This window comes from Sminthopsis crassicaudata, chromosome 1 (genome assembly GCF_048593235.1).
Source record: "Sminthopsis crassicaudata isolate SCR6 chromosome 1, ASM4859323v1, whole genome shotgun sequence".
NCBI lineage: Eukaryota > Metazoa > Chordata > Mammalia > Dasyuromorphia > Dasyuridae > Sminthopsis > Sminthopsis crassicaudata.
The window spans coordinates 257353202-257377525 of NC_133617.1; the positions used below are offsets into that span (position 1 = coordinate 257353202).

Sequence of the window (24324 nt, forward strand, 5' to 3'; positions counted from 1 at the left end):
AGCTTCTAATCCCAGAGGCCAGTCAGTGGGAACTTTTTTTTTTGGCCTACACCAAGCTACTCATTTGGGAAAAAATGCTTTCCAATTCCTTGTGAAAACTATTTTCACTGTTTATAAGCTAGAAGAAACAATTGAACAGATTTGTCAGGTCTGCCCAATTTATATCCAAGTAAATTCTGAAAGAGCTGTTAAACTCCTCCTCGCTCCTGAAACCTCTCTGGAAGAAGAGTGCATATTTGGGAAGGACTGGCAGATAGATTTTACACATATATCGCTTTTAGAGAGCTTCAAAATGCTTTTGATTTTTGTTGACATCTTTATTACCTGGGTAAAAGCCTTCCCTTAAAAGACTGAAAAGGCTCAGAGGTTTTTGCTAAAGGAGATCAGGCTCACTTAAGATTACTTATCATCTCCACTCTGCCTGACAGCCTCAATCTTCTGGAAAGGTGGAGAAAATGAATCATCTCAAGTGAGTCTTTACTAAACTGTGCCTGGAGACTCCAGAGAATTGAGTGAAGAATCATCAATTAGAAAGGACCATATAAGGTCATTCTGACCACTCTAACTTAAGTCAAATTCAAAGGTTTCCTCAGAAGGATTCCTGTTTCTAGAATTAGAGTGCCACTCCTGTTAGTTCTTCTCTCTCAGATGTTCCTGAAAATTTCTGTGAACCCACAGAGGACCTGAAACCACTCTTCCACAAGACTCCTGGAAATAATAGAACTATACTGGATAGAGAAAGGTGAAATTGTCTGTGTCCTTCTCTCCCTCAGTCTAGCTTTCTTGTTATTTTCCATGTTTTCCAGATGTACCTTTAACAACACTCTAGGGATGAGAGCTTTGTTCCTAGTATTTTCTCTCTGCTCTTTTTTGTTCCTAGTATTTTCTCTCTGTTCTTTTGGTATCTCTCCATGGGCCCCGATCAGTGGGGAGATAACTTCTTAGTCTTTAGACAGACTAGGAAACTCCATGGGCAGTGGGAGCATTCAGGATTGTTGGGTGTGCCCTCAGCATCCTCAGGGAAGCCCATATATATGACCTGATGCATTATTTGCAAAGGCCCCATTCCCAAATGTCACCATCCCCATCCTAGATGCCACCTCATTTGTACTAGCTATCCATCCAGGGGAATAATTTTAACCCATCCTGTTTTCTTGGCAGAAAGGATCTCTTACCCATATAATAATTATAGGATATCCATTCCAAAATTATTCTGGCAAATTCACTCATAACGCTTCTTTCTTGAAGCTTCTTCATAACACCCCCCCGGCGAGAACTATTCCTATTAATAGATTTATTTCCTCCAGACTCCAAGATATGAAACTTCCAACCATTTGTTCACTCTGGATACCATTGGCTAACTGATTCTGACACTCAGCACCCCTCTGAATGCTGCTGTCACCATCTTCAGGTGGCTGCTTCCCCTCCTCAGTCTAGACCCCATTAAGCAGGGAAAGCTCTACACCCTTTATTAGCATGAAGCAGCCCCAGAAGATGAGATATCTGTCCCTTTGTCCCAAATGAATTTGAAGTGAAAATTGCTAGAGAAGGGAAATAATGTAATATAGCTTGTAGGGGAGACAGCAAAAAATTTAGGGTCCCTTGACCTTAGGGGGCTTTTTAAATTTTCTGGCTTTGGAATCTGATCTTCAGACTCTTCCTAAGACAATTCAAATGGAAGTGATTTAGTTTACTGGCATGGAACTGGTATGCTGTACAGGTTTCACAGGTATGGAGACTAATTCTTCTTCTCTCCCATACTTCCATTCAGTCTCCCAACTACTGAGTTAGCTCTGGAAATGCATGCATCAACCTTATCATCTACATGTATATCTCTGGAAAGTATATTGCCAAGCTAAATTAACTTATCCACAATATTCTAAATTTCTCCATTTGTTGTAACTGATGGTTTTATGTATGGATGGTGTGGTGGTGGCTGGTGAAGAACCTCCCTTTTCTTGTTATTACTTATAAGGTCAAAATGAACACAAGTAGCAGAGAATTGATTCATACTCTGTTGCATCTTGGCCTCAGAGGCTGTATTGAGTGCACAATCATTTGCAAACAAAAAAGCCATGCACCATTTCTCCCTCCATTTTAAATCTTGGTTGTAGATTTTTCAAATTAAATAATTTATCAATAATGCAGTAGTTGACCTTGGAGCTATTTTCATCCTCACTAAAGGCATCCAACATCATTGCTGAAAACACCATACTAAAAAGTAGGGAAGCAAGAACACAATACTTCTTGACTCCCATTAGTGGAAGGGAAAACATGAGAGCATTATCCAAAACTTGTGTAAGCGTGTCATCAAGGAACTTACATATATAATGGCAAACTTCTACAGGCAGCCAAATTTTGCCATGATCTTCCACAAACCCTCATGACTAACAATATCAAAGGCCTTGGTCAGAACATTGTGTACAGATCTCTGTTCTGCTCTAGCATTTCTCCTGAAATTTCCAGGCAGCAATTATATCAACCATTCCTTGGTCCTTTCAGAACCTACACTGGCTCTTGGGTAGATAATAATCTTTCAGGTGAAGGACTGACCTATTAAGAAGGACTTGCTGGAAAATTTTTACCAGCAATGACTAAGAGAGAGACCCTTCCCCCCATCATTATCATAGGACAATCTATTTCCTTTTCCAAAAGGAAATGGAATATGAAATACTGGAGGGCAAAAGAGCTACAATTACCTGCCCTGCAAAAAAATTAATGTAGTCCTTCAGAGGAAAAGATGAATTAATATAGGACCTTGGAGCATTCCTGATGAACAAACCAGAGCTGAATAGAAAGACTGACATTTAAACACATAACTCAAGAGAAACATCAAAAAGTAAATGTGAAAGACTAATAATGAACTCAATAAAGTTAAACATTCCTATATGGGAAGATGATACATGTAATTAATTCCTAAGAACTTGTCATTATTAGGGAAGATAAAAGTTTACACAGACAGAGGGCATGTATATGAATTGATTATGCAGGAATGATATCCAAAAAAAAAGTGGTAAGAAAGAGGAAATCACTGGGAGAAGATGGAAGGGAAAAAGTAGAATGGAAGGGAAAAGTAAAATGGGGGAAATTCTCTCCTGTAAAAAGGGACATAAAGAAGAGCTTCTACACTGGAAGGAGAAATGGAAATAGGTAGCAGGTATTCTTGAACCTCACTTTCATCCAAATTAATTCAAATATACACATATACACATACATACATATATGTGCATATATATTTATATACACACACACTCAACTGTATATAGAAATAACTTATCTGATAAGGAAATAAGAGGGAAAGGAATGGTAAAAAAGAAAAGCAGATTAACAGAGATAGTGGTTAGAAGCAAAATAGACTTGAGGAAGAACAATAAAAAGAGAGAGGAAGAAAGAACAGATAATAGGATGAAAGGTAATACATAGTAATCACAACTATGAATGCAAATGGGACAAGTTCACTATAAAACAAAAGATGTATTAGAAACCAAAATCCAACAATATGTTGCTTACAAAAGAAATACTTGAAACAAAAGTTTATATTTGTTAACAGTTAAATAGTTAAATAACTATTAGTTAATATTTAAACAGTTAAATAAAGGATTAAATAAAGAATCTAACATGTTTCAGCTAAATTAAAAAAAAAAAAAACCAGCAGAAGCAACAATCATGATCTTGGACACTTGGACAAAGCAAAAGCAAAAATAGACTTAATTAAAGGAGATATCAGAGAAATTACAGTATAATTTTTTTATTACAAGTTTCTTTTATAAAGATCTCATTTCTCAAATATATACTGAATATAAAACTGAGTCAAATGTATAAAAATAAGTCATTTCCCAATTGATAAGGGATGATTGGATATAAACAGGTAATTTTCAAAAGAAATCAAAGCTTAACTAGTCATTTGAAAAGATGATTAGAGGAAGGTAAATTAAAACATCTCAAAACATACCACTTCACACTTATCAGAAATGACTACTGCTAGAAGGGATAATGGGAAAATAGGTACACTTATACACTGCTGGCAGGGTGTGCCCATTCTGAGGAACAATTTGGAACTATGCCCTTTGACCCAGAAATACCATTCCTAGATCAAATATCAAAGAAAAAAGGAAAAGGACCTGTATGTAATGGCAAAGAACTAGAAATTAAGAGGATGCTCATCAATTGGAAAATGGCTAAACAAGCTGTGGCATTCCTATTGCGCTATAAGAAATGATAAAGCAGATGGTTTCAAAAAAAACATTGTAAGAAATATAAACTGATGTAAAGTGGAAAACCCAGAAATCATTGTGCACAGTTACAGTTAATGATCAACTATGAAGCAATTGGCTTCTCTAATCAATAAAAACACTATCCACCTCCCGAGAGATAACTGATCCCTCTTTAAGTACAATCACATATTATTTCCACTTTATTTTTCTAATGATTAATATGGAAATGAGTTCATATATAATTGATATTATATAGCTTGTTTTCTCTGGGTGGGGAGGAGCTGTAGGGGAATGAAATTTGAACTCAAAATTTAAAAGTTAAAAAAATAACAAAATGTACAAAACAAAAACTCTTGAAATTCTCTGAGCATATGATCAATGATGGACAGAAACAACTACACCCAGAGAAGGAACACTGGGAATTGAATGTAAAATATTAGCACTACTGTCTTTCTACTCAGGTTACTTATACCTTCGGAATCCAATTCTTAATGTGCAACAAGAAAATTGTATTTACATACATATCTAGGTTATACTGTAACACATGTAAAATGTATGAGATTGCCTGTTATCTAGGGGAGGGAGTAGAAAATCTGGAAAAATGAATACAAGGGATAATGTTATAAAAAAAATTACTCATGCATATATACTGTCAAAAAATTATAATTATAAAATTAATTTAAAAAAAAGAAATGCTTTCTCCTAAAAAAAAAAAAGAAAAAGAAAAAGAAATTCTCTGAGCATAATCTATGTCCTTTAGATATCTGAAACTCAGTATAATGAAAATTAAAATTTCTCTTTAAACTCCCCACTCTTATTTTCCTTATTACTGTCTCTGACAATACCACCCTCCAATCTATTACCAAGGCTTGACTTTTTCAATTTTGCAACTTCTCTTCAAGATAATCTCTTTTCTCTTCTAATACTGCCACTCTTCTGGCTCAGGCCCATATCACATCATACTATTCCAACATCCTCCTAGTAGGTCTCTGTACTCCCATATATCACTTCATTTTCCTGAAGCAGAGACCTAGAGCTCTACACAATAAGGTTTGGCATTCAGGATATAATATAAACCCTCTAGAATTTAAGTATTATCTAGTTATCTATTATATCTAGTATAATAGTGTTCAAAAGTTGTTCATGACCCCCCCCTATCCCTACCTTTCCATTATTATTTTTTTTTAACATTTTACTTTTTTCATATACTCTGATGCTATGAGACATTCTGTTTCAGAGCATTTTTTTCATGGTTCTTCAGCTATGAAATGCTCTACCTCATCTCTAGTACCTGACTTCTAAGATTCAATTAAAATCCCCTTTTCTACTTCCACTTTTTATTTCCCATTTATTTGAAATATAGCTTGTTTGTACATATTTGCTTGTCTTCCCCAATAAACTGAGCTCTTTGAAGGCAGGAATTATTTTTGTTTTTTAACCTAACACACAGACTCAACAATATCTTAATATTGTTATATCTATCTCAAATCCAAAATTTGTTTCTCAATCCTAATCTTCTGACGTACTTCTGGTTACCTTCCCCACCCTGGATTTTCCCTGAAAACTTTGGGAGCATGGCCTATTTTAGGCCCATTTCCAGTTTAGCAGTGCCTACTACATATTAGACATTTAATATTTAACATTTCTACCTAAAAGGATCCTGTGAATCCTAAGACCCCTACAAAAATGCATACTAAAACTCCCTTGTAGATCCTCTCAAATACAATGCTATTTAGTGTCCATGAATTGTTATCATTTCTCTGCAGGACATCTCCTAAATCAAGATGTTCAGCCACCTACTCTCTCCTAAATTGAATTCTGGGATATTCATACCTTATTTACACTTATTTATACATGCAAACCTTCCCTCCTATTTTGAAGGAACCCTACTTCTAGAAACCCACATTTACAACTGTCAACTTTTCACTAATCTACCTTGATATCCTTAAATCCTTTTCCATTCATACCACAGCAACCCTAATTCAGGTTCTCACCATCTGACTTGGACTATTTTAATAAACTTCTTCCCCTCTTGTACAACCCACTTGCTTAAAAATCTATGTTTAACCAGGCTTTTGGATTCAATAGTACCTTACTGCTTTTAGGATAAAATTTTAAAACCTTCCCAATAACTGTAACCTACCTTGCAAAACTGGTTACGTTTTGCTTCTTGCACTCATCTTCAGTCAAATTGGCCTCCTTTGTTGTTTCCTATAGAAAACATTTCTTCTCTCAAATTTCCTATTAAACAAGTTGTTCCCCCTGCCTAATATGTTCTGCCTCTTAGAAGCTCTCCTTCCTTTCAACTACAGGGTCTCATCCAAAAGCCTCTTTCTCCTGTTCAATCCCCTCAAAAGTCACTTCTATATCCTGTATTTGTGAAGTTTTGTTTACAAGAGAATGGAAGCTCCTTGAGAAAAAGTGATGCCTCATGTTTGTGCTTGTATCCCAATTCCCAAAATAATGCCTCGGCACTTGATAAAATATATTAAAATATGGAGGTAATGAGTTTTTCTTTATGAAATGTTTGAGTGCTTCATTCATTAAAATCCATTATGATGCATAACAATGGAAATTACACTTATCTATGAAATCAGCGTACTCATCCCATGTCACTAACTAGGTATATTAAGGCATCTAGCACTAACACTGTCATTGAGCAATTTCCTTTTTCCAGTCTCCTCTTTTGTAAAATGAAGTAGACAAGAATTTCATGTGTTATCCAATAGCTCTAAAATTATAAGATTTAATTACATGATCTACCTTTTCTACTTAAGGGATCAGATTTAAAGCTGGATTAAGATGACACCCTTTCATTTTAGAGATGAAATTAGAACATTAAGTGGTTTGTCCAAATCTTTAAAAATGACTGTGTGGTAAGGCCATGACTGGGTCTAGGACTTGAAAATTCAAACCTAGCACTCTTCATTAAATCAAAATGTCTCTTCAAAAATTCCACTGAATAATCAATTGTACTCTATGTTTCCCACAATCATAAATATGAAAAGAATATTAAGCACAAACTACAAAAGTTTTATTTATTACAATATGTCTCTATTAACAAATGCAAAATCTCATTTTAATATTGTTTTTCTAACTCTTTATTTAAAGGCAAATTTGCAAATGTAAAATGAATGCACCTTTAAAAACAAAACCAAAAAAGAAAAAAACATTTCAATGACAAAGATTAAACACTGAGTAATCTTGCTTATCTATTATCCATCTTATCAAGTATACAAGAGAATGAAATGCAATGAAAAAGTCTGTCTTCACATGCATTCTATAAGAAAGCTTTCTTCTTAAAGAGGTGAATCATTAAAATGAACATCTTTGTATTTTTATATATTGGCTTCAGGCTCCAAAAGAAAATTAAGGAACAAAATGTAAATTTTCCCACATCAGCTAGAAAATAGGTGGGCAACTGGAAGTTAAGATTAAATTTTATCAGAAACAAAATATCCAAATCAAGACAAACACTCCTGGTAAACTAATATTTCAAAATTGACCCTAATACTACTGCTTATAAAAACTTTTAAATGCAACTGTTTAAAAAAAAAATACAAGTGTAATATTCCAGTAAATGAAATTTACTAGATTATTTTCCAATAGCAGTTATAGTTTATTCTATTTTGTTGAAAGACCATGAAGATCTATATTCCCTCAAAGATACAAAATACAGACTGACCTTTTAGGAAATTACCTTAATTATCACTAAGACACTCAATTTATGTAACAAGTGAAATTAGTGATGTAAGAAAGTGAAACAAAATACTCTACATACTTAATTTTAAATTATGAACAGTAGAGCTAATTTGTATATTTATGTGTTACCACTAATGTTTGAATCTTCATAGGCAGATAATAAACCTGTTATACCATGTTCATACTGGCTAGTCTCCTTGAGAAAATACACTATATATTTTAATTGTGATGCTGCTGGTAGTTATAACAGGGCAATGTACCATGTTTCATTATTTAACAAATATAATTGATATAATACTATTATTTCAGTAGTAATTACTTTACATGCAAGTTTTCTTGCTAAGGAATGACGTCCATTGGGCCCAATACACAAAATATTTCTGTTCATAGTGGCTTTTACAAACATTTTACTCAATTTTCTAACTAATTTTTCACTGATATGCTACAACTAAGATTCAAACATTAGGCAAGCTTAAAAATAAAATTAAAAAAAAAAAAAAAAAAGCAACTCATAAAGCTAAGGTGAAAATACCAATAACTTTTCCAAACAAATGAATAAAAGTAAAGGAGTCCAATGAGCATATGATAGGTCCCAAGTTATCCTATGACTCAGCCTTAAGCATGCATGCACGCATGTGCGCACACATACATGCACAGGCACAAAAAGCAAAAAACAAAAATTGATTAAGATCTGTGAAAATTGTTTATCCTTGAAAGTTGTGTCCAAAAGCATATATACGCCCACACAGTCCTACCTCATAAAAGAAAAATATTCAGAAGTTTTAAGTTCCACTTACTAAAGTGCATCTGCTTAACAAACCTAATAGGCCCTGCTAATACAATGATCCAACAAATATTAGCTAATGTTTCCATTTCCTAGTCTATATTCATATTTTAAATGTAGGATCAATAATTTTTTTTTGTCAATGTGTAATAACCATACCATTAAGTACAAAAAACAAACAAACAAACAAAAAAAAACCCTCAATATGATCTTTTAAAATTCCCAAGAACTGGATCTCCTCATTTAGAATGAAACTATATAGCACATTCATACAGCTATATTAAACTCTATATTTGCTTTAATATTACCATGATGTGCCTTTAAGTTGTCTCTATGAGAGAAACAGTAATTTCCCACTCCCTAGACCTTTTGGCCGTAGCTACAAATGCAAAAGTAGCAGGGCTGTCTGATTACCAGAGACATAGCATTTTTATTAAAGCCACCTTATTCGGTATCTGTATTCAATTATTGCACTTATGTATTACCCATAATATACCTATAACAACCCAGCAATAATGATTGCAACAAAGTATAGTAAATAGTCTACAAAGAGTTTGCTGTCATTATTAGAAGTAGGTCTTCATGTTTTAAAATCTTTCCTAGGAAAAAATGCCAATAATAACCATTCAAACCAGAACACATAAACACATCATTACTTAGCCAAATATAAAATTTCATTTATCCTTTACCCAATACAAATTTATTAAGATTTTTTTTTTTACCATGAACAAAATCTTGATTAGTTTGTACTTTCTTGGTTAAAACAGCATTTTTCAAAATTTAAAGAAAAATAGATTTTATAAAAGGGACTTTCATCACTGTTAAATCTAAGTCTTCCTTAGTACAAGACAGAAATTAGCTATGCTTTTTCATTGTAATTCTGTCTCAGTGAAAAACATAATTGTATTTGTTGATCTATTTATAACAAATGCTACATTTTCAAGAATAAAGGAATTATCAGTAGGCATCCTTTCTACTTCTCATGAGTTATTTATCCCTAAAGTATGTCAAGTATGCTTTTAAAGACTCAGGTAGGGGTAGTCTCATGATTTTCTCTCGTAATAGATTCTGAGGAGGTTCCTCTGGTTTCAAGGCTTCATTGTTGTCTTTCTCTTCCTCTTCTTTGTGATCTTCTTCCATTTTTTCCTCATCCTCACTGTCTAGAGTCTGAGGGATAAGTTGATTGCCCACAAATACATATGTGTTAATTCTCTGTTTAACTCTCTTTCTTTTTCTCTTGGGAGGAGCCTTCTGAGAAATACCCTTGGCTTGCATCTCGTCATTTATGAAGTTTCTAAGTGTGCGCCGAATATAAATCCTAGCCAAGTCTTGTAGATTCCTGACAGCACATGGAGCTAAAGAAAAAGATAAAAGATTAAAATAATTCCAGAAATAATTTTAAAATTTCTTGAAAAAAAAATTGTGAAAAAAAGTTTATCTTATACTTTAGTGAATGCCAACAAGATGATAATTTTTTTTTTTATGGTACTAAAAAGTGAAATAAGCATCTATCTCAATGCAGAGAGATGATAGCTCCATTAAAAAATGCCACTTATTGTTGTTCTTGCTGAAACTTTCTCTCTCATCATCAATTTTCTTAATTCTTTCTTGATCAAAGCAGTTTGTTTCTCTTCTCATTCTTCCATGGCTAATAATGTTACCCTCAAATACTTTTGAGGATGACTGAACTAAATTAAAATAGAAATATTTAGCAAATAAATAATAATATGGTAAAAACAGGTATTGACAGGTTTGGTTTTCTTAAGTCAATATTTGCCTACAGAGAACCTTAAGCATGGTTTAGTGCCCCCTTCCTTTCTGAGTTTTGATATCACTGGCCTAATCACAAAGATAAGAGCTGAGGGTCAACTCAGTCCCTCAAAATTCACAGATTGCAAATAATGTAAACAAAAGGGAGAAAATACCTTTGCAGAAGCACTAAAGCTCTGTTACTCACTGTTACCCTCTATAGCTATTTAACAAACCAGATATATATTCTTTAAGTCATTGGGGAATGTGTCTGCTACCAAATTTAGGTATTAATCACAGAAGAATAGTTTAGCTCTGGAGCCTTTCTTTCCCCCACATTACCCCTTGTAATGTCCTACACCATTTTTTGGTAACTTTTTCAATTGTGTATACTCTTACATTTAAATATAATCCTAAAGGGATAGTTCTACAAAATCCATAAAATCCTGAGCCACCAACAAATCTTATGAATCACTTGCTAAACTTTGTGCAGAAGCAACCTTTTAGCATTAAGATATCTTAAAATAATATCATCATGCTACTTTGAACATTCACTAAAATGATGCAAGAAGTTTAATACTAGTTTTTATTCTAATTTAGGATTAAATATAATCTTAATTATAAAAGAAAAACAGTACCAATTTTAGGTTGTTCAAAGTCGATTTCTAATTCAACTTCACCCATCACAATATAGGATAAAATTATACCTTATTAACATAATACACTAAACTGAAGCATAATGTTAGAAAAGTAAAAACTTTTAAAGATAAAAAAGATGAAGCAAGATTTTTGAAATAAAGTTCTGTTTATAGTAAATTGCTTTTTGTTCTCTATTAAAGGAGATTTAAGGAATTCTCATTTTTATGGTCTATTGTACTAAAAACCATATTGAAGACAACTAAAGCTTGTGATAAACACATAGGGAAGAAAAGTTATTTATTTATTGTAATTTGATAGTTTTAAAAATGTTCAGAATATTTTCATATTATTTTTAGGTTTTTGACACTTTCTGATTAGTCTAATTATTGGAATGTTCTCAGGTGAAAAAACTCTTAGTTTTAGGAAAAAGGACATTTAATTCATATACTGTTCACTCTACTGAGTCTTTAAAATAATTTTAAATTTCAAGAGATTTTGTTATGTTGCTATAAAATGACTTATTCATTACATAACTTTTTTATTAAGGAAAAAAATCAGGTCTTTCTAGGAGAACTGCCAAAAAGATATATTTTTGAGCACCTGGTTTTGAGCCCTGGTTTTGCCATGCAAAAATATTTTGTCTTTTTTCATAACTATTGCTTGTTTTAAAATATACAGACATAATAGTATTTATGTAACACATAAATGTGGTGATATGATCAAAAACTTGTATTTGAAGTTATATTTAGAGGGAATATTATCTAAATAATTACAGTAATTATACTTTAAAAACTAATTCTGATTTTTAAAAATACAAAACAAAAATGAACAGGTAAAATAGGAAAGGAAATACTTGTGATTTTATTTTTACATAGTGCTATGGGTACAGTAGGCACTCAAATGCTTTCTTAACTGATATTTACTGTGAATTCCCAAAATTGACTTAGGCTTTTTTTGCATAAAGCTTACAGTTAGGCAACTATGAAAGTCAAATTTTTAATGTGCCAATGAGATGCCAATGAAGTTTTCTTGAGTTCTCTTTCTCATTTCTTTTCATTCACCTACTGTAAAAACATCTTTTTACCAAGCAGTGGCATCCATTCTGCTAAGTTGGTATTTTATTATAATATAGCAGTTTCCTAAAGGTTAAAATAATCTCTCAACTAATTTTGGTACAGATATAGAATTTTATGAAATTTTAAAAATTTAAGCATTCTTAAAACAGTCCTATAAAAGTTTCTCTGTGTAGCAAACGTAACTTCACCATTGCAAAATAATCCATTACTTTTATTTGTAAATAATGAATACAATTTATATGTAAAACCTGATCTGAGGCCAAAATTCTAAACTAATTATATTAAAACATAATTAAAAATCCATTACATAGAAATATTTTTAAAATTCAGTTAATTCATGCTTTCGCACTATTTAATTACATATTATCTAGTTGGTTGGCTTTTAAGTATACAAGTTTAAATGCAACAATTCTTTGGTATTATAGTCGTTAAGGAATAAAAATACTTACGCAATCCCACTGAATCTGGTTTGCTATTATCATTCCTGTTTGGTTGTATTAATGGAGCAAATGAAACAGCAAGGATGTTTTTGCTTTCCCAAGTATTCTGTCCAGTTCGCATAATCTGAGTTAGCTAAAGAAAAAATTAAAAAAATCAGTTTAATCTAGGAAAGCAGGTTGTACTTTAATTTTAATAATCTAATTAGATTTATAGAATTTTATTTGATCATTTCAGGGAGGTGATCAAAAATTGACAAGCCTTACAAAAGAGTAATCAGATGTAGAATAATAAAATGTCTCTTTTCTGTTACTTTTTGATTTTAGTATTTGTCATCAAAGACATGCATGCACTGTTTTTAAAAGACTTAAGATTTTAATTTAAAATCAAATTAAATTATAAAGTTAAATATAAGAGAGGGCACAGAGGGGCTCAATTTGAGGCAATACCACTTAGAAGTTAAATTCTTAGTCACTATCAAAAAGATTTGTCTCCACTAAATTTAGCTGGTTAAAAACCAAGGATTAACAAGGCTATCATTGCTTTGATCATTACACTCCACTTATATGAACAATAAATTCTGCTTCTCAATAGACAGACCAGTAGATCAGAAGAAATGCAATGCTAGTCTTGGAAAACCACTAGGTGCCTTCACACTAACATTAGATAAAAAAGAGAACCATCTTTGCATATTATGTCACTAACTATATAAAATGTATAAATGCCAATCTAAAATAAATGTTTATTAATACAAGGAGTAATAACTGAACATTAATTTTTAAATCTTTGTTAAATGTAGTAAGGATCATAATGAAATTGAAAATACAATAACATTGAACACAAGGAAACTTTCAACAACAGAATTTTTTTTCTGTCCATACTGATTCACCATATCATATATACACATTTATTAATTATAATATAGTTTATTAATGTAGACAACCAGTAATGCAAAAAATGTAAATCTCAAAGCAAAATCATTGGTCAGAACTCAGCAGAAATACAGAATCATAGTACTAGAAAGGAAAAATCCCTCAATAATCTAAGCTTTTTGTTTTGCAGTGTTTATTTAAAATCACAGAGTTAAATCTAAAACCAGATATTATGATTGTTAACAGCGGTTTTTTCCCCACTTAAAAACAAATTTACATTTGTAATAAAATCTTAAAAATAGTTATTCTAAAAAATAGAATATAACTTTCACTAAAATATGTTTGATTTTTTATATAGACAAAGCAAAAAGCAAATTTTCTTACTAACATTCCAAAGTAATCCAAATAGAGCATTTCTAAAATATACCTGGATAAAGGAGGATTTTTTGGGGGGAAGGGGTTGTGAAGTAGAAATACTTACAAGATATTTAAAATTATTTTGAAAAATTGAATTGAGAAAATTTGATGATATGTAAAGACCTATGTTCTTATCTTCTAAGCCATTATATAGATTTTTCTCCTTCTACCTAACTGTAAGACTGTTACTTTCTTAAATACATCTTTGGGTGATATAAGTTATATAAAAGTAATGCCAGTGAAGTTGGAGACATCCAAAATAGGATTATTTGATTCATACATTTTCTAGAATCAACAATTATTTTCAAAATTTCATATAATAATATTACATTCTTCAAGTTTTTTTGCTTATTTATTCAAATGAGTTTTAGGAATTCTTCCTTTTCAGTTTCCCATTTCTTTATTAAATTCAATTTAATAGATAAGCACAAGAACTATGCCAATCTATCAACAAAAAAAAATCATATAATATATGAAACTTAAAAAAACCTTCACATCCATGCTTCTTTCTGACAACTATTAAGGTAAAAGACTAGTAAAGTCACCTGATCTTCTATAGGCATGACAAGAATACCTCCCACTTTCAGTAATATTTTCATGTAGTTTTCATGGTCTTTCTGGACACCAGCTCCACAATAAATTCGGTCATACTGATGGCTATCAGATGCTATCTCAAGGCAGTTGCCAACCACGAATGCTGGTTCACAAAACTCAAATCTGTGTAGAAAATAAGATACATGTGTACATATGCATTTCAAGACAATTCTCTTTTAATTAAGATTAATACAAGATTTTTAAAAAATCTCATTTGTTAAACAATGTTAACTTTAAAATCTGGAATTCTTTTAGATTATTCTATCCAAATTCAATATGAAAATTTTGAGTTCCATTTCATTGTCAGTAATTAAATCAAAGCAAATCCTACTACAATTTTGGTCTCACGATTCTATTGAAATATTCTGCAATACAATTTAGAAGACTCTAGAAAGTACTTATTTCATTACTACTAACACCAATAATTTTTAACCACATAGGAAGTCATTCCCAATTTGTTTACTATAATTACAATATGCAAGATAAAGCATTATAAGCTCCTAGGATTGAGAAATTCAGACTAAATTCAGACTGCAGAACATTTTAACTCTAGGATACTATATACTGGCGAGAATTAAACCAGCTAACCTGAGAAATCATAGCTTGTTTTCCTCTTCCCATATATAACAGAACTGGATCATAGTTTACCACAATATAGTTTTGAATAAGAGACCTCTCTACTCAGTTGGCTATATTCTCTTGAACTTAGAAAAATAGCCTCTAGGGGGAAACATATCTTTTTTAAAGTTTTCATAAAGAAAAGCAGTTTAAACTATAAATATATTCTTTGGTTTGTGCTAAGTTTTATATTAAGTTACTTTATAAAATACACAGCACATATATGCAAAATGATTAAAACCTTGGTAAAAGATTACATAAAGGAAAAGCAAAAACAAAATAGTGGCATAATAGGGAATCCAGTTTTTGTTATCTAAAATTCTTTAGGCTTTTTCAAAGTGATTAACACCACTGAAATTAAGAGTGACAAAGACAACATTACAAAGCTAAGACATCACTTGAAGGTAAAATAACTTTGGCAAGCAGTATGAGAAAGAAAAATGCAATTTCAATAACTTCAAGTGCACTTTGTGTCCAAAATAGGGAGGCAATAATTCTACTTACTGTTATTTGCATTCACCAAACCACATCTAGAATACTCTGTTCAGTTCTGAGTGTTATATTTTAAGATATAACAAACTAAAGTAAATCCAGGAGAAACTGACTATGACAATAAAGGGATGTGAACCTATGGATGTAGCAAAATGAATTGGGGATACATTTATTCTAAAAATTAGGCCATACATAGAGGAGGTTACAACAAATTTCAAAATATTTTAAGGACTGTCATATTGCAGGGAACAGAATTGAGACCAATGGATTAGAAGTTATATAAAGAAGCAGACTTATTACACTTAAAAATTAGAATTGAGTTTAAGGGCTCAAGCAGAGAACTTACTATTAATAATGTCTCTTCAAGTGGTAATATATTGGTTGATAAGATCTCTTAACACTCCTTTCAATCCTTAAAACATACACTTCTAAGAAAACCTATTCTATCAAAAAGGTAATTTTCACATTGCTACAGTCAAAATCTTATATAACATGGGAAATAAATACTTTAGAACGTTCTCAAGAAAACAGTTATTTGTAAAAACTATCTTTTTAAAGGTAAAGCATACATAGGCCAGGAACACCTTTGGACTTGAGGTAGATCAATCTGATGAAGTAATGTCTTCTTTGAATATATTCTGCCCCTAGAATGATTAAGTCTCATGTTCTCAGGTGATTGATTGATTTAATGGGCATAAAAAAATTTAAACTAAAGATAATTGATTTGTATTAAAAAGCAATGTGGCAGAATGGATAGCCCATTTTGTCAGACATTAATTCAACTATAGCCTCTGATACATGTTGACTTTATGACTCTAAATAACTAAAAATTAATTTTTTAGTACTCTAGAAAAAGAGTCAAATTCACAGGCTATCGCTTCCCATAAAACTGTCTGAACCAGATTAAAGTGTAATTGGGAAGTGTTTATCAAAATAAATACATAATACAGAGATGTTAATATTTGCAGTATTCTAAAGTCAGTATTTATAGTCTTCATATCTTAATGACATTACTGATAAGTTCTATAATATAAATTGCAGAGAAAGTACCAACCTTCTCTAGCAGGGATTTTCTAATTTGAAATCCTCTAAATCAATGCAATTACATGAAATCACAAAGCCAATTCCTATGCTAGCACAACAAAATTTTTCTAAAAGTGTAAATTTTTACCACAACTGAACCCTGCAAGAACAAGAAATAAATACTGCAGATATCATAAATATTTTACAAAATTGAATCTCACAGAGTAACTTGCTTATAGTCACAATAAATCTTATATTAAGTACAGGAAGGATGTGAACCTTGGTCTTTCTAATACTAAACCTAGAACCTTATCCACTAGACTGCACTAGCTATTTTTTTTCTGCCTCAGTTAAGTGTCAATATCCTTTATGGAGTGAATAATATTTTGAGGAAATTGAAAGCTTCCAAAGCCCAAATAATTCACAGCAGTAGTAGTAAAAAGGCAATTCAGCTTTTGCTCTTCTACTACTTTTCTAGTACTTCTGCTACTTCTACTGTGCGGGACTGCTGCTCCTCCAGCTCCAGATCCACATGCTAAATCCTTGGCTCAGAAATTCAAACTACTTCTAACAGCCATCTGTGATCAAAAAAATTTCACCTTGGTCATCAAATTTCCTCTTGAACACTGCCACAAACAACCTGAGGTTATGGTTAATTTCCCAGGGACCCAGGGCAGTTCATAGAACTCTTGATTTCTATGTACAGTCTATGTGGTTTTCTTCTACTAATAAATTCTGTATGTTCTTTTTTTATGTGAACACTAATAAGCCACAACACGTGTGAATCACCAATCAGAAAAACTAAGAAAATTCCTCCAAGGGGCTGGTTATACCTCTTGCAAAGTACCTCAAATTATAAAAGTCATCAATCTATAAACAATCTTCTACATAAACATCTCATCCCTAACATAAACCTATGACAATGTCATGATCTAGTATCACATTCTATTAAAATACTATATTAAAATTCTATTAAAATATTAACTTGACTGAGTCTAGGAATTATTCCATTTTTGTATGTGTCCCCTACTGGTGACACAGTACCTAACATAAACAAAGTAGGTGTTTAACATGCAATTTCGTTGACTATTTCTTTGTATTAATTGATAATGGTGACCAAGAACAAAAAACTAGTCTCCTTCAATCTGTAAAGATAATATATCTAAACTCAACTGGACCTTCAGGACAGCAGTACAAACCTTTTGTTCTTTCTTAACTGAACTTTTAGCTCTTCAGCCAAGTGGTTGTTCAAACCTCTTTCATTAGAACAATCACCAGGAATTTCCCTTTTTTCCTCTTAGCCAACCTATCACATTCTTCTCTTAATATCATCCTTTGACTCTAGTATTTGACAGTAGAGTCCCATATCACCAAGACCAATCCCTCCACAATATGTACTTCTGACCCCCTCCCCTCTAATGTCCAGCAGACTGTTTTCACTACCATTACTTTTCTCTCTCTAATCTTCAATCTCTTCTTATCTACTGGGTTACTTCCTTATGACCAAATTTGTCCAAGTTTTCTCCTTGCTCATTAGACCCTACTACCTTCCACCTTTTCATCCTGTATTTTTTCTTCACTTTAGCCAAACTTATTGAAAAAGCTGTTTCTTCTTCATGCCTCTTCTCTACCAAACCTTCTATAATGTAATTTTGAATTCCATGACTTAATTTTAACTGGTTTCTCCAAAATTACCAGCTATCTTTTCATTATCAAATATGATGGTCTTTTTCTCAAACCTAATCTTCTTGAGCTCTACAGTATCAGCTGTTTTCAGTCATGACCCCATTTGGGATTTTCATGGCAGAGATACTAAAGAGGTTTGCCATTTCCTTCTCCAGATCATTTTACAGATGAGAAAACTATCAAACCAGGAATAAGTGATTTGTCCAGGATCACACAGCTACTAAGTATCCAAGGCCGCATTTGAAAAAAGGACGAAATCTCTTAATTCCAAAATACTATTCAATGTGTCACCTAGCTGACTAGTATTAAAAAATAATCAAATTCTTCACCTAGATACATTTTCATGACTGGGTTTTCATAACATTACTTTTCTGCTTTTCCTATAATCTCTTTAACCAATTTTCTTTAATCTGTGGGGTTCTGCCTTGGATCTTCTGGCACTATATACTCTGAATTTATCAGTTCTCATGAATTTTAATTATTCTTTTTATATTGATAATATCAAGATCTATACATTTATTATTAGTCTCTCCTGAACTTCAATCCCACATCTACTACTTCCTACTTAACATTTCAAATTAGATGTCCTATTGAAATTCCACATTCAGCAAATCCAAAAGAATTCATCATTTTCATAAAACCAATATTCCTTTCAGAATTTCCTATTTCTAATAGTTTCCAATACCTATATTTTTTCTTCAGAAATTGCTATCTGTATTATTTCATCCATTCGAGATTTATCCATGATCCAAGTTAAGATCTTTTTAGATGTTGTCCTCCAACATTTTTGCTAGTCCTCTAAAGTGAATTACCTACACATTTAATATGCATTCCACTCATAACTTTATCCAAGAACTTAAAAACAAGTATTATGACCTATGATCTCACTGCTCCAGGGAACTCTTGGAAAAGAAACATCCCATATCATGACTAATCAAGGTTACCGGGAGTTGAAATGGCTATGGTCACATGATGTATATGTCAGGGTTGGAACTTTAATTTAAAATCTTCCTGACTATGAAGACCAGTTTACTAGATGCAAAAGTAATAGTGAAAGATATTTACTGAAATTTGAATTTATAAAATAAAATTGTTGAACAACATAGGCCCCAGGACTAATCCCTCACAGCATCTACTAGAACCTTTCTGATTATTTAGTATTATTTTGATGACTGAAATATATTTTGTATTATCTCAAAAGAAAAAGCTTTAAATAATTCATGATTGTCAATATATAGATGTATCACATTTTGTTATAAGAAATTTAAATTAAAAAAAAAATCAATTCACTTTTTATTAATATTTCACTAACCGTCACTAAACAAGTATATTTTGCAAATGTTTAGAAAATCTCCATATCAAAATTTTAGTGTAAACATGCCTATACCCTTAGTTGCCCAAAAAAAAAAAAAAAAATCCCAGTAAATTTTCCCCTCCCCAGGAGATAGTATCAAACTAGTTTTGTTAAAAATAGTAGGCAGTAAGTGGGAGTAGATATTTTTTTTTAATTTCTGGTCATTTAAAACATAACTAAAGATTACAATACAACTCTGTACAAGTTTCTACTTATTTAAACAAATATAGCAAAAGCATCAAGGCACTTTGAATAGAGAGTAAACCTGAGAGTCTAGAAGACCTAGATTTATAGTTATTTTGATAACTGTTAACATTAACATATCACTCAACCTATCTGTGCCTTAGGCAACTCTAAATCTGTATACTGTAATTAAATTGGGTAATAACATTTTTTTCCCAAACCCCTTTGACAAAAATGTGAGCCAAGAACTGGAAAGATTTTAAATTATATTATTTACATCTATATATGGCATTGAGTGACCAGTTAATTTCTTTTGAAACACAAAAGAAATCTCATATTCTTAACACAATAATCCCAAATGGTAATTTGGTAACTTGTCAGACATCACATCAAAACCATTAGATCAGATTTGATTTAGGGAGAAAATTAAATTCTTATACATGTCATTTATAAATGTCTTATATATGTCTTACTTAGTAAATGTTTACGTTGTTCTAATCCAACAAGAATCCAATGGCTTGTATAGATACTGATTCTGTCTCTAGAAACCAGTATCAGCAGTGCAAGGTGATGTGATTTCGGATAGCTTTTTAAGACTGTCTTGGACTCTACCTAGGTAAGACTTTCTTATTAATCCTTATCTCACTTTGGATTTTGAATTTTACATAAGCTAACAGATCTAGCTTGAATAGACTTCAGAAGCTATTCTACTTAACTGCTCAAATTTTATAATTGAGGAAACTGAGAATAAAGCAAAACCACAAAATTGGTACTATTTTGAATTCATTCTATTAAAATGCAAACTCCGAGATTTGCATCTCCAGATAGTGGTATTTTATACCCCAAATACAGTGTCTGGAAAATAGTAGATCCATAATAAATGTTATTGAAGGGAATGAAAATGAATTTATTTCTGATTTTGACTATATCATAATATAACCCTATAATTCAAAGTAATGCTAAATTATTTTGTTCAACTTTAACACTTATTTTTTCTAGTCATACTAGAAGGAAGCATTTTTTTAAAAATTACCAATTACTACTTTTCTCAATATGGATATGATTTGTCTATTTGACCCTGAAGATTATTCCTAAATCACTGAAAATAGTTGGCATTCTCTTAATAGAAACATTCTTCACATTTAAATTTTCAGAATTATCTCATTTATCTAAATTTATCAGTTATCATTCCCAAATTATGTATTTGAAGAAACGCTAACAGTACTTCCATTGGTCTTATAGATATCCATGTGTTATCACCACAGACCATCAAATATTTTCTGCCAAATTCTGCTACTTTTGCTATTTCCGCTTTCCTCAGAAGCTAAAAATCTATAGATTAACCTTGCAAAGAAATTCTTCTTAAAGTCTAACAAATCTCTCCTGTTTTAATTTAATTAAATTAATTTTTAATCTCTCAACTTGTTTAGTTCTTCAGACTTGAACAAGACCTATAATATAACTCTAAGTAAAATCCTTTATATATCTGACATAGTTAAGTCTCTCCTTAGCCTTCTTTTCCATAAGCAACCCTAAATGTTCAAACATGCTAATTTATTAAATTAAATCATCTTCTCTTAAAACCTCTTATCAAAATTAATATTTTTAGGAAGGACTATAACCATGTCCTCTGTAAAATAAATGTAATACCTGCTTTCAAAATGTAACTAAATCTGGGGAAATTTTCTCTTACACATAATTCTTTTAATAAAACACTGTATTATTGTATCCTATTTTCACATAACAGTAGTATACTCATACTCTTTTTTTTTTCCCCAATCATGACTTTCCCTTCAGTATTTATTGCCAGTCAGCTCTAGAAATTTCAGCATGCATGTGTGGTCCCACCAGATTGTCCATCAGTCTTATAATTATTTCAAACCATTTCTCAACATGTCATTTGGTAAGATTGCAGAAAGTAATTGTTTTATTTTTTAAGTGCATGACTGCATGAAACTGTACATACATTATTCTATTCTCCAGTGATTGCTTTATTTTCTAAGCTTTATATATGTCTATACATACATACATATACATATATATACATGCACACACACACACATACACACGTACATGTATAACACATGTGATGTGGCTGCTTAAGTGTTAAGGGTGATCATTACCAAAAAGGACTTATTTTAACATAGAGAGAGGGAAAAAACCAACACTATATTTTTCACAATATACTTAATTCATATCTTCATTCAATAATGAATTATGGTGCTAGAACTAAAAAAGTACTTTATCCTTTCACAGGCCCCTGAAAACAACAGTAACAGCTACTGGATAGTACTTGAGTATTCAAATATCTTCACTCCCTCAGTAAGAGCTAGCACTGGCTATATTTAGTATTCTCTACATAGTTATTTTGGTACAGAGTTGAGCCACCATCATTAATTTAATCAGCCATAATGTTTGTGGACATGATAGGACATTTTCCATCAATTATGATGTTGAAATCAATTTATCATCATAAACAGAAAAGTACCGTAGTATTGGTATCAGATTAGTATGAAGACCAATGGAATATCAACCACACACTTAAATAACTTCTAGGCATCTATAAAGTTAAAACACAATTTAAACTGAAAAGCTAAGTGATTTGGGTAGGAATATTTCAAGAGAAATCACTGAACTGTTTTCATAAATTAGTAAGCATGAGCATATGGTTTGGGAAATCTTTTTTGAGAATTTACATTTGGAGAATATTCTGACAAAAATTAGATTGAAGGTGATTTTGGAAGTTTGTGATGAGAATTTTTCAAAGAAGCTTAATTAATAATCTATCCAAATCATATTTAGATAGACACATACTTAAAACACACATATCATACATTAGATATTTCAATCATTTGTGTGTACATCTGTGAATATATATTACTATGAGGCCTTGACAAACTATTTCAAGTAGACAATATGACTTAGGAAAAAAAAAGAGAAAGGAGGAAGAGGAGAGAGAGAGAGAGAGAGAAAGAGAGAGAGAGAGAGAGAGAGAGAAGGAAGAGGAGAGAGAGAGAAAGGAGGAAGAGGAGAGAGAGGAGGAGGAAGAGGAGAGAGAGAGAGAAAGAGAAAGAATATGACAGACTCTGATGTGTGACTGATAAAGGCAGCTAACTGGCTCAGTGGATAGAACCCTGGGCTTGGAATCAGGAAAACTCATGTTCATGAGTTCAAATCCAGACTCACTTACTAAGCTGTGTGATCAGAGATAAGTCTCTTAAACATGATTGCCCCACATTTCCTCATCTATAAAATAAGCTGAACAGAAAAGCAAACTCCTCCAGCATCTTTGCCAAAACCCTAAATGTGGTCATGAAGAGTTAAACATGATTGAAACAATTAAAATATTACTCTATAATATCCTAATTTTACTTATGACATGTTTTTCAGAAATTTGGAGGGTTTTAGTCTCAATGTCAATTGAAATAAATTCTGACTTGAATGAAAAAATGACTTCTAGTCTTTGAAGAAAAGTTTTTGATAACTTTTTCCTTTACAATGTTATCTAACCTCTTCTTGAATCAAAGTATCTTTAAAATTAGAGGGCTTTTAAACCATATAAAAATAGCTCAGCAATAATTTTGCATTAACCCTGAGTTCCACTGTTTATGGTGATCTACTGACACCAAAGCTCCAAAAAAATAAAACACAATTGTAATTAGATAATAAAATGTTTTTCAAGGTCCAGTCTCAATATATTCCCACTTGTCTTCTTTCCCATCCCTGAAGATCATGCTCCCTGGAGCTTTCCATGGCTCCCTCCTTTTTTTTTTTTTAAACATAAATTTTGTAATCTCGCAGTAGAATGCACTTCCTTGAAGGCAGGACAGATTTTTGGGGGGCTTATATCTCCAAGTGAATATACAAAGTGCCTCATAAAGACTAGGCATTCCATAAATTTTTGAAATTGAAAATTAACTCAACATTTTCTTTAGTAAAAATATAAAATTTAGTTAAGAATTTCAGGAAAAACATTTGTCTAAAAAGAACACTAGGATCTTGATCACTTACCTTTGCTGTGGTTTTCAATGGGAGGTGAATGTTGTAATATCTTGATCTTGAGATGGAGAGGTGATTTCTTTCACAGCTGGGAACCTTGCCAACTTGCCCATAAAATTCTTTTGATAAGCTGCTAGGAGATCAGGGTGACCTAGCCTTGCCCTGCAGCTTCCCTCTTAGATGGACATTCTAGGTCTAGGAGCTGACCAAGAGTAGAAAAAAACAACATTCCCCTTCAATATGCTGTTGAAGTGGGGTCTGGCATTTTGCACATCTATTTTACAATGTGCCACAGAAATACTTCATTCTGGGATACATTTATTATTTAAAATCCCTTTAACTAATTTATTAAATTATTGTCTCTTAAAACATGTTATCAAAACATATTTGGAGAGAAAAAACTACTTCTGATAAATGTTCAAAATTTTAAAAATTGAAGGAGATATAAGCAGATAAAACAAATTCTTAAATGTTCAAAATCATT

The 24324-nt window shown here is 31.8% G+C and overlaps 1 protein-coding gene across 7 annotated transcripts in view; it reads right to left on the bottom strand.

The window, feature by feature from the left end:
• Positions 1–9377: 9377 nt before the first annotated feature.
• PCMTD1 (protein-L-isoaspartate (D-aspartate) O-methyltransferase domain containing 1) overlaps positions 9378–24324 on the bottom strand; it is a 40522-nt gene continuing 25575 nt past the window's right edge. For all 7 annotated transcript variants that reach the window (XM_074278177.1, XM_074278186.1, XM_074278195.1 and 4 more), the window contains 3 exons: positions 14437–14608; positions 12614–12737; positions 9378–10055 (listed from right to left, as the gene is read on the bottom strand). In XM_074278177.1, coding sequence (XP_074134278.1) covers positions 9688–10055; positions 12614–12737; positions 14437–14608 — 664 coding nt within the window. In that variant the 3' untranslated portion in view covers positions 9378–9687. The remainder of the gene's footprint in view (positions 10056–12613; positions 12738–14436; positions 14609–24324) is intronic.